The sequence below is a fragment of the Rousettus aegyptiacus genome, unplaced genomic scaffold, assembly GCF_014176215.1.
Source record: "Rousettus aegyptiacus isolate mRouAeg1 unplaced genomic scaffold, mRouAeg1.p scaffold_m13_p_4, whole genome shotgun sequence".
Lineage (NCBI taxonomy): Eukaryota > Metazoa > Chordata > Mammalia > Chiroptera > Pteropodidae > Rousettus > Rousettus aegyptiacus.
This window is the reverse complement of record NW_023416307.1, coordinates 119,881,820-119,892,515: the sequence shown is the minus strand read 5'-3', so window position 1 is coordinate 119,892,515 and position 10,696 is coordinate 119,881,820. Positions and strand designations below refer to the sequence as shown.

The 10,696-nt window shown below is 45.8% G+C and overlaps 1 protein-coding gene across 4 annotated transcripts; it reads left to right on the top strand.

The window, feature by feature from the left end:
- The first annotated feature begins 164 nt into the window (after positions 1-164).
- TADA3 (transcriptional adaptor 3) lies at positions 165-10,191 on the top strand. 4 transcript variants are annotated; one of them, XM_016134465.2, is made up of 10 exons: positions 165-295; positions 634-691; positions 1,405-1,637; positions 2,968-3,218; positions 3,338-3,443; positions 4,657-4,798; positions 4,890-4,993; positions 6,214-6,323; positions 7,625-7,810; positions 9,609-10,191. In XM_016134465.2, exons 3-10 carry the CDS (start codon positions 1,431-1,433, stop codon positions 9,799-9,801), a joined length of 1,299 nt encoding a protein of 432 aa, XP_015989951.1. In that variant the 5' UTR covers positions 165-295; positions 634-691; positions 1,405-1,430; the 3' UTR covers positions 9,802-10,191. The 4 variants fall into 4 exon arrangements, with proteins under 4 accessions (XP_015989951.1, XP_036075099.1, XP_015989952.1 ...); XM_016134466.2 differs by lacking the exon at positions 165-295 and adding an exon at positions 302-514; XM_036219206.1 differs by having other exon boundaries at positions 200-691.
- Positions 10,192-10,696: the final 505 nt, after the last annotated feature.

Below are 10,696 nucleotides of genomic sequence, written 5' to 3'. Positions count from 1 at the left end.
ATAGGTGCTCAAGCTTCTCCCGTTACCCATGCAGCTCTCGCTTGTGACTTTGGCCTTCTCGTTCGCTTTGCCGCTTTCTTTCCCCATAGTCATGCAATGGTGCAGCCCGGCTGCAGGTTGGGCACCATATTTGGACAAGGCAAGGCGGAGGAGCCATTCGTTCCTTCCGGTTCGGCGCCCCCATCCTTTCTCCCGGCCCCTCCTACCGTCTGCCCCTCGGGCTCGGCGGGACTAACCGCCAGACTGAAAACCCGGCTGCCGAGTCCCACCCTCCAGCCCCGGGCTGTTCCCTAGGGTACGCCCGAGGCAAAACCCCCACGCCACCTGCAGTAGGCTAGCTCGCGGCCCGCAAACCCTCCCCCGCAAGCTACTGCGGACTCGCCCTCGCGCTTCTTCGCCCCTGTGTCTACTGCGGGGGGCCCGCCCTTAGCCAGTTCCGGGCATTTGTTCCAACCAACCGGAACTCCCCGCCCCCTCTCGCGGCCTTGGGGCCGTAGGAGGCTGGAGTGTGGAGGTAGAGGGGGCGGGGGCCGCGTTAGGGGGTCCCGAGTAGACCCGTACCCTGAGTGCGGGGCATTGGGGCCACTTACGGGTGGGGCCAGCCATTAAGCAGTCCCACTTCTTCTGTGCCAGGCACTGAACTGGGCTCTTGACAAGCATCATCTCTTAATCCTCAGAACATCCCAGGGAGGTAGGTACCATTGTTACCCCATTTTACAGATTCAGATTTCCTATGGAGAAACAGACCCACACTTGTTTTGTCCCCATTTTACAGATGGAAAAACCGAGACTCAAGGAGCCTAAATAGTATGTTCAGGGGCACATAAATAGTAAAGCTTGGGTTTGGACCCAGGTATGTCTGGCTTACCAGCCCACATTCTTAACCACTGTCAGGGGAAAGAAAGGGCAGAGGTGGGAAGGAGTGAGAGTAGGCGAGGCTGGGAGGCACAACAAACATTAACACTAAGAATGGGATGCTTGAAACTCAGAGGCTAAGCAGAATCCAGGAGGAGTAGAACGAAAGGGAAGGGCATCAGGAGGATACGACACAGTATACCATGGTAGTGAGGGGCACAGACTCAGAACTACCTGGATTCAAATTGCATATTGATAAGCTTGGGCATGTGCCCACCCTGATAGAGTCTCAGTTTCCTTATTTGTAAAATGGAGATTGCCATGGTCCCTGCTCTTGGGGTTGGGTGAGGAGTTCAATGAGAAGCTGGTTAAAAGTTTACACCTTGCTTGGTGCACAGTTAAGTGCTCTGTGAGTAGGAGCTGTGCCATCAACTTTGTCGGTAGGGTACTGAAGTCTGGCTTTCTTGTTGAGGCTGTTCCTGGATGGAGGGAGCCCTTGGGCTTTTCTTTTGCCTATGTATCTCCTGTTAATGATCCTCTCCTCAATAGCTCCACAGGGTCCTTTATCCTGGGCCATGAGTGAGTTGAAGGACTGCCCTTTGCAATTCCACGACTTCAAGTCTGTGGACCACCTGAAGGTCTGTCCACGCTACACAGCAGTGCTGGCCCGGTCCGAGGATGATGGCATTGGCATTGAGGAGTTGGACACTCTGCAGCTGGAGCTCGAAACCCTGCTTTCCTCTGCCAGCCGGCGCCTGCGGGTGCTGGAGGCTGAAACCCAGGTGATACCCTGCAGAGGGGATATCATCACACGTGGACTGTAACAAGTTATGGGATGGGTCATTGAGTTAGTCCAATCTGCTAAGGTCTGAGGTTCAGGAGGTTAGGGGAGAGAAAGAGAGATCCAAATTGGGCTCATGGAACATGTAAAATAAACAAGAACGTGCATGATCCTCATAAGTTGCAAGATTTCTAAGCATTTATTGATCCTCTCCCCTATTATGTTCTGGGTCCTAAACAAGTCATTAGGGGTGATTAGGACAATTCTGGTCTTCAGGGAGTTTGCCAGCTAAAAGGAGGAGGAGATCAGACAAGTACTAGGTGATGTATTATGCTTAGGGGTACTAAGGGAACTGGAATAAGGGGATCTGGATTTTGCATCCTGGACTAAGCACTTGCTAGTGTTGCTATTTCCTAACTATGTGACTTTGGGAAAGTTACCTCCTATTTCTGAGTGTCAGGTTCCTATCTTCAAACTAGACTGAATAATAGGAACTACTTCTGAGCTTTTGTGAGGATTAAGAGATTTTTTTGCAAAGATTCAGTCCAATGTCTTGACAGTAAATCAAAATTTCAAATGTTAATTATTGGTACTGTAATTATTTCTGTTAACTGCATAAACATCTCCTGAGGCCTATCTGCCAGGTGCTATGCCAGATTCTAGGGAACAGAGCTGGCTAAGATGAGCTTCCTGGTCTCCAGTAGTTTATAATCTAGTGGAAAAGGCAAAGTATGCTGTTCATTTCAATATGACTTAACAGCATGTTTGAGCCTATAGTGGAGGTGCAAAGTGCCAGAGACTTGAAGAAGAAGAAGAAAATGCCGTTCCAACTGGACCTCAAAGGATGAATAGAGTTAATTTGTAGTCCCTGGGAGTTCACTGAAGCTTTTTGAGCAGGGTGTGGCACAACCAATTGTATTTTAGCATCCAAGAAGCTGGGTAACTGACGGGGGAAGGCTTCCCAGTAGTGACATTCGAAATGAAGGTTTGCTGGGAGGCTTGGTTGCTTTCACCAAAAAGTTACCACCAGCATATTTTCTCAGGGCTAGCATGCACTAAGATCACTTGTTTGGCTTGTCTACTGAACGCTACAGAGGTGAGTCAGTATAGACAAATGGAATGATGAGAAGTATATGAATAAAATCTTGTGAGATGGGCACAGAAAAGGAGCTGATTTTTGAAGGATGAGTAGGAGTTTGCTAAATAAAAAAAGAGAGTGTGGGGAAAGACCTTGGTGCCTCCTCAAGTTCTAGATCCTAATTCTTCACCGGAGAAGAGTAGTCCTGTGTCTTTCCTTCTTCCCCCCCATTGACAGTCTCTGTGAATTTCAGATCCTCACTGACTGGCAGGATAAGAAAGGTGACCGACGATTCTTGAAGCTGGGTCGAGACCATGAGCTTGGGGCTCCTCCCAAACATGGGAAGCCCAAGAAGCAGAAACTGGAGGGGAAGGCAGGACATGGGCCAGGCCCTGGACCCGGGCGACCCAAATCCAAAAATCTTCAACCCAAGATCCAGGAATATGAATTCACTGATGACCCAATTGATGTGCCTCGGATCCCCAAGAATGATGCCCCCAACAGGTTCTGGGCCAGAGAATATAGAGGGGCCTTGGGATTCGGGCAGTGGAGACTGTGGAAGGGCTCAGAGCTGAGGATGGTGGGATGTAGGGCGCCCACTTAGGATCATCTTCTCCCCGCAGGTTTTGGGCTTCAGTGGAGCCCTACTGTGCTGATATCACCAGTGAGGAGGTGCGCACGCTAGAAGAGCTACTGAAACCCCCAGAAGATGAGGCTGAACATTACAAGGTAGACACCCTCAGACTTGATAGGCATAATGGAGAACAAGAAGGCTTAGAGGTGCCTCAGAATCAAAGATCCCAAAGCCACATATCATCTTTCTTCCCCTACCCTGCCAGTGTCCTGTCTGCCCCGTTAACCCACCCAGATACCCAGTCTCTAACTCTCAGCTTTTGTCTTGCATTGTCTCCCTTCTGCCCCATCCAAATGGTCATCGTATCCTAAGGCATCGACTTCTGTGAGGTCCTCCCTTGTCCTCACATCTCCGTTCCCTCTGCTTTGGTTCAAGACTTAATCAGCTTTCACCCAAACGGCCTCTTAATATTTTCTGCCTTGAAAGGAGCCTTCTTTTTATTTCTTTAATATGTAAAAGTTTATGTTTGTATAATGAAAATAAAACTGGTTCCATTAAGAGAAAATGTAGAAAACACAAAAAAAGTTTTGGGGAGAACTCTCCCATAGGTCTCCTGTCATGCTCAGATGACACAGACCTGCTCCTGGACCACTCCTGGCTCCCCTGACCCACAGGATTGAGTCCAAGCATCTCATTCCTTGGTAGCACAGCCCCAGAACCCCTTTCCAGTTTCTTTGGACACGCTCCTCTTCACTGCTACATTTACCAGCCCCACCAAGCACCTTGCCCTCACTCCAGGCCCACACAAGGTCCTTGCTGGTCTCTGAGCCTCTGCACATGCTTGTCTCCCCTTGGCAAACTGACTTACTCTTCAGGGCCCTGATCTCATGTTACCTCTACCAAAACGCCTTTGCCGATTCCCCAGTGAAAATTTGGTCTCTCTTTTGTGCTGCTACAAGACCTTTATCTATCTCTGTCACTTCACTTGTATGAATTTATTTGAAAAATTTATTTGAAAGTATAATCCATCCAGGCAGTAATAAATTCAAGCAATACAAAAGAAAATTTCCTCTTCTGACCCTAAGGCCTCTAGAGATAAGAGCTGTGACCTGAGATGGTCCATGTCACTCTGTATCTTAGATCTTGGAAATTGCTGTGTATTGGCTTCTCTGTGTATTTTAGTTCTATATACACCTGTCTCCCTTACTAGACTGTGAATGTAGAGATTTTGTCTCCTTTGTCTCTTCTTACCTATACCAGGCACAGGCCTTGGCCCTGGGCTAGGTACTTGGGAGGCAGATAAGTGAATGAAAGGAGGAATGAAGAACCTCTGTTTACCCTTTTGAGCAAGTGGGATCTCTCCTACAGATTCCGCCCCTGGGGAAGCACTACTCCCAGCGTTGGGCACAGGAGGACCTACTGGAGGAGCAGAAGGATGGAGCCCGGGCAGCAGCCGTGGCTGACAAGAAGAAAGGCCTCATGGGGCCATTGACCGAGCTGGACACTAAAGGTAAAGCCCCTCACCTCCCTGCCTACCCCAGGCCAGGACTTGAATTCCTAGAACTTCATCCTGGCTGCTTATCACTTTTTGCCTGATTCAGATGTGGATGCCCTGCTGAAGAAGTCTGAAGCCCAGCATGAGCAGCCAGAAGATGGGTGCCCCTTCGGTGCCCTGACGCAGCGCCTCCTACAGGCCTTAGTGGAGGTGAGCACCCCAACCTAGAATAGCAACTGCTGTTGCTTTTTGTTTTAATGTTTTCATTTTTTTATTGAAATGTATCATACATTCAGAAATGGACATAGATCATAAATGTAAATCTTGATAACTTCTTACAAATGAGCCCACTTGTATAATAAAACATTACCAGTATCTTAGAAACCCCTCTTATGTCCCTCCTAGTCTAACCTCCCCCAAAGGTAGCCACTACTTCACAGTTACTTTTGAGCATTGGCTAAGGGCTGAGCCCTGTGCAAGGAGTTTTCCACACATCCTCTCACTGAAGGCAAGAACAGTGGTTAGCCTCATGTCACATACAAGAACATTGAGGTTCAAAAAAATAGGAACTGTTTGCTAATACATAAAAGCAAGACTCAAACCCTGGTTCAGAGGCCCTTTTCTCTGTGCTTCCTGGCTGAACTTAGGCACATCCCTTTGCCTTATTGAGCCTCAGTTTCCTCTCTGGACCAACACAACAGTATTTCTCTCATGTAACTGTCTGGGTCACCTGTTCCAGGTTGGCTGAGGTGAGGGTGGGGGCCTCTGACCCATACCATCAGACAGGGACCCCAGCTATTATGGTTTTACCACCTTAAACATGCAATCTATACAAGGTCACTGGGTGTGATGGCTACTTGAAGCCCACAGAAAAAGAGTGAGGAGGCCTGTGTGAAGGAAGGTAAATGGGCCATGACTGGCTGTTGTTCTTATCTCTTCTGATCGCTTTCCACTGGAGAGAATTTGTCACATGGTTACACCTGACTGCAAGAGAGACTGGGAAGTATAGTGTATATGTGTAGCCATAAGTGTGGTTACCACGGAAGGAAGGCAAGAATGGCTTTTGGACAGCTCGCAGCCTTTGCCACCATGTGTCTAGCATAGTTTCTCGTGCTTTGCAAACACTTAACAAACCTTAACTATTCTCATTACTGTCGTTGAGTCTTTTTTTTTTTCTTCTAATTATAATTGGCATACTGTTGTTGAGTCTTTTCATTGCTCTTCTGTCTTTTTTGGTATCAGTACAAAGAAATGGATTCCTAAAATGAGCAAAGCTTTTTGGAGGCTGGAAAGCCTTCCCAGATGGGGTGGGATGAGAAAGCTAAAAGGATATTTCTGGTCTTTGAAGACTATCTATGTAGGTCAGAGAGAAGCAGAAAAATGGAAATACTAGTTATTTCTACCTCTACCCCATTTCTGTGGTCTTTTAGGAAAATATTATTTCCCCTATGGAGGACTCTCCTATTCCTGACATGTCTGGGAAAGAATCAGGGGCAGATGGGGCAAGCACCTCTCCCCGAAATCAGAACAAGCCCTTCAGGTGAGTGGCACCCTGTTCATACCCCCACAGTCTGGTCTGTGCTTCTGTTGACTTCTGTCCATCTTGACATGAGGAGGCCTTCATTAATAGAAAGGCTGAGGGCACTTTTAGAAAGTCCAATAAAAGTCTCAAACGTGCATGCTGCCCCAGCATTTCTGCACGCACAGACTTAATACAGGGCTGTTCATCATAGCACTGTTCATACTGTAAACAATCTAAATGTCTAACTGAAGGGGAGTGGTTGGCTAAATTTTTATAACTATGATAAAATAAAATTATTAATCATGTCAGAAATATAGTTAATTGACATAGAAAGATATAAACAATAGAATACTAAGTGGGGAAAATGTCAATTGTAGCACAGTATAGACAGTACTTTTTGGGATATATTTAAATGTGTGCACAGGGGAAAAATGAAAATAATACATAATGAAAGATTGGAAATAATATATAACAAAACCTGGAATATATATATCAAACTAGTTACCCCTTATCCTCAGTTTTGCTTTCCACAGTTTCAGTTACCCATAGTCAACTGTGTTCTAAAAATGTTAAATGGAAAATTCCAGAAATAATTCATACGTGTTAAATTGTGTGCCTTTTTGAGTAGTGTAATGAAATCTTCATCCACTCCAGCCCACCCAGGATGTGAGTCATCCCATTGTCCAGCATATTTACACTGTATTCTCTATACTTAATAGCTATCTCAGTTATCAGATTGGTTTATCAGAGAGAAAGAGAATGAGAGTACAGTCACATAACTTTTATTATAGTATGTTCTAATTATTCTATTATTAGTTATTGTCATTAATCTGTGTCTAATTAGAAATCAAACTTTATCATAGATACGTATGTATAGCAAAAAAGTATATATAGGATTCAGGCAGCCACTAGGGGTCTAGGGACATATCCCTTACTGATAAGGAGGCACTATGTGTATATATATATATACGTATATTATATGTGTATTTGTAAGATATTAATAATAGCAAAATAATGTAATTTTATGTGTTTATACATTATGTGTATTTTATGTAATATGTATAATATTAACATCAAAATTATGTTAATGTAATAAAATAATAGTTGTTCTCTTTGTGTCATTGGCATTATAGGTTTTACTTTCTTTTTTTGGCAATTGATATATGTTGCTTTTGTTTGAAACAAGACCAGAATTGTCTGTCTTTGTATTTTTATATCTCAGATAGATATAGAGAGGGCGCCCAAAGAAAAACCTTGGGAACCTCTGAGGAGTCCCCCTCCAAACTGGCCATTGAGCTGAGGGCTCTCTTCTCCTGCAGTGTGCCACATACCAAGTCCCTGGAGAGCCGCATCAAGGAGGAGCTGATTGCCCAGGGCCTGCTGGAGTCTGAGGACCGCCCAGCAGAAGACTCAGAGGACGAGGTCCTTGCAGAGCTGCGCAAACGGCAGGCTGAGCTGAAGGCGCTCAGTGCCCACAACCGCACTAAGAAGCACGACCTGCTGAGGTGAGTGTGGACTAAATGTGTGGGCCAGGGAGTGGCTGACAAGACCTGGGCCACTTCTGGTCACCTGATGGGGCTTTATGGCAGCAGCAGCTTCCCAAACTTGGCAGGGCCTCTAAATCTCCAGGAGAACCTTGAAAAATTATCAATGCTAGGCACTACCCCACAGATTTCGGTCTCAAATAAGATCATAATCCCACAGGCTAGGTCTCAGGAATCTGTCATTTATTTATTTACTTAAAATTATAGTAAAAAACATGTAATATAAAATCAACCCTCAAACCTTTTTTGAGTGTACAGTTCAGTGGTGTTAATTATATTCACTTTGTTGTGTGATTTATGTTTTTAATCTTTTTATGCTTATTTTCTTTCTCCCCCAAAGTTCTTATATGAAAAATTTCATACATAAAAAAAATCTGAAGGAATAGTACAGTGAACACTAATATGTTCTCTACCCCTGAATTTATCAACTGTTAACATTTTGTTCGATGTCTATGATTATTTATTGGCCCTTCATCTGAAATTTGCCCAGGTTTTCGGACCAGTTCTTTAAGGAATTGGTCACAATGTCATTAATTTTATATTGACTCCCATCCTTTGCCCTGCACTGGTCACAGCAAGGGTTTAGGTGACATCTGGAAGGAGACCGTGGTAGTGGCTGGCCTTTTATTGGTGAGATCAAGAAGCAGGCCAACTGTGTCTCCTTGCTTCTCATAGGCAGGTGCTGTCTTTTACCTCACAGAGCCCCAGCAGGGCAGGGCACATTCTTTGGCCAACTAGGCCTGTCTCTTAAATATTGTGCTGGGTCTAGCAAGAGAGGCAGAGCAAAGGGCTTGCAGTCTGCAAGTGGATGATTGGTAAAGACATTGCACCATTAAAAGGAAGGGTAGTTGCTGATAAGCTACTAGGCTGTGTAAGGACACAGGTGTCCTGAGTACCTACCATGTACCAGGGGCTTTATGCACACCCTCCTGTTTAATCTGGACTACAGCCTAGGTCTAGGTGATTTTTTCCCTGTTCATCAGATAAGGAAATAAAGTGAAGTGAATGCTCTACTGAATGTCACACAGCCAGTAAACAGCCAAACTTTGACCTGAGCCCAAGCCTCTGCTGTTTCTTCTCAAGGGCACTAAGAGGAAAATACAGATGAAAGAGGTACTGAGGAAGGGAGTGGGAGGGGGGGAGAGAGAGAGAGAAACAGAGATATGCAGATACAGAAGTAATAGGCAGTGAGGGAACTAGCTTGGGGCTATCAGAAGGCCAGAGTGTTGGGCCTTAAGCAACATATCTGCCCTGAACAGCAGCTTCCCCTTCTGGAATTTATAGGCTGGATTCCATTCAGAGTGATCTGTTCACCTGCCTCCTGTAGACTTCAGGCTGCCTGAACCCTTAGGTTGCTCTGGAATTTGTATGTTGAAGCAAGCAGCTCTTCTCCTGGCACCAGAACACCTTTTAAAGAAGGCTGGAGTTGGCCCACCTTGATTTAGACCTACTCAGTAGTTGTGGTATCTTAGGGCATTTCTTACACTCCTTGAGCCTCAGTTTCATCACTAGTAACATAAGAGTTATAGTATCTACCTCACAGTGTTGTGATGAGAATTAACTGAACTAATATTTTTGAAAAACTTAAGACCTGGCACGTAGCACCATATAAAGTGTGGTTCAGTAACTTTGCATTTTGGTATGAAACAGTCCACAGGAGTTGCTAGCCTGGGGTAGTGGGTGGAATCAGTGCGGAAGAGAGAGGGGCCCCACTCTGAAGGTGGGCTTCCCATGGCACCTGGCTGGCTGGTCCCCACAGGCTGGCAAAGGAGGAGGTGAGCCGGCAGGAGTTGAGGCAGCGGGTTCGCATGGCAGACAATGAGGTCATGGACGCCTTCCGCAAGATCATGGCTGCCAGGCAAAAGAAGCGGACCCCTACCAAGAAAGAGAAGGACCAGGCCTGGAAGACTCTGAAGGAACGAGAGAGCATCTTAAAGCTGCTGGACGGGTAGCCCTCACCCCTGCCTCAGGCTGCTTCCCCCTAGCCTGGAGGTGGTGGAGGAGGAAGGCTTACTTTCTAATTTGGGCTAATGGAAGCCTAGGCCTGTGGCTGCCTGTCACATGTCATGGCAACAGTCTCTAGAGGACTGTGGCCTTTCTCTGAAGTCTTCTGGCCTAGCCGTGTACAGCCAGGACATGGGAGGCCCTGCCGGGCTGGCCTGGGGCCCAGTCTCTGCTTGGTCCCCAAAATGAGGGAGACTTCATTTCTGGGCCTTTTTTCCCCCCTCTTTATCATCTCCCACACACACCCCCACCCCTCTCTCCTTCAAGAACTTCTCCTTTGTGGTTTTGTAAAGTGCAAACTTAAAAGTAAAGTAACTGCTGTGGTTTTTAAAAAAGCATCCAGGACCTTTGAATGTCTTTTATTATGGGGTAGAAAGCAACTGGTGTGGGTGCCAAAAGTTCAAGAGGGCATAATTGATGGCTCTTAGCCTGTGGCCACTAGCCCATGTCATTCATTCAGGAAGAACATTCTGAAGATACTTGTGGCTGCAGGTAAGAGAACACCCGCAGCTCGAAGTGGATTAACAAGTAGGAATTATGTGGGAAGGGAGGGAGGAAGGCCTCTCTGCATGTGGAAAATCCCATGTTGTGGAGTCCCCTCCTTCTCACATTGCAACAACAGCAACAGTAAGACAACCAGAGACAGTCAGTTGATGCTGTGCACAGGTAATGACCTCAATGTACGAAGTTACCTCAGCAAATTTTTGTTCCCCTGCCTCTATTTTTTTTATCTTTTTTTTTTTTTGCAACTTGCCGATACTTTATATAAAAAGAAAAACATACTTTGTATAAAAAGGAAAACAAAACAAAAGCTGGTAATCTTGAATATTTTTTAATGAAATG

Coding starts and splice junctions, on each gene's coding strand:
- TADA3 (XM_016134465.2), top strand. CDS start 1,431: ATGAGTGAGTTGAAGGACTGCCCTTTGCAATTCCACGACTTCAAGTCT. Junction 6,324..7,624: donor AATCAGAACAAGCCCTTCAG/GTGAGTGGCACC, acceptor CTTCTCCTGCAG/TGTGCCACATACCAAGTCCC. Junction 7,811..9,608: donor AAGAAGCACGACCTGCTGAG/GTGAGTGTGGAC, acceptor TGGTCCCCACAG/GCTGGCAAAGGAGGAGGTGA.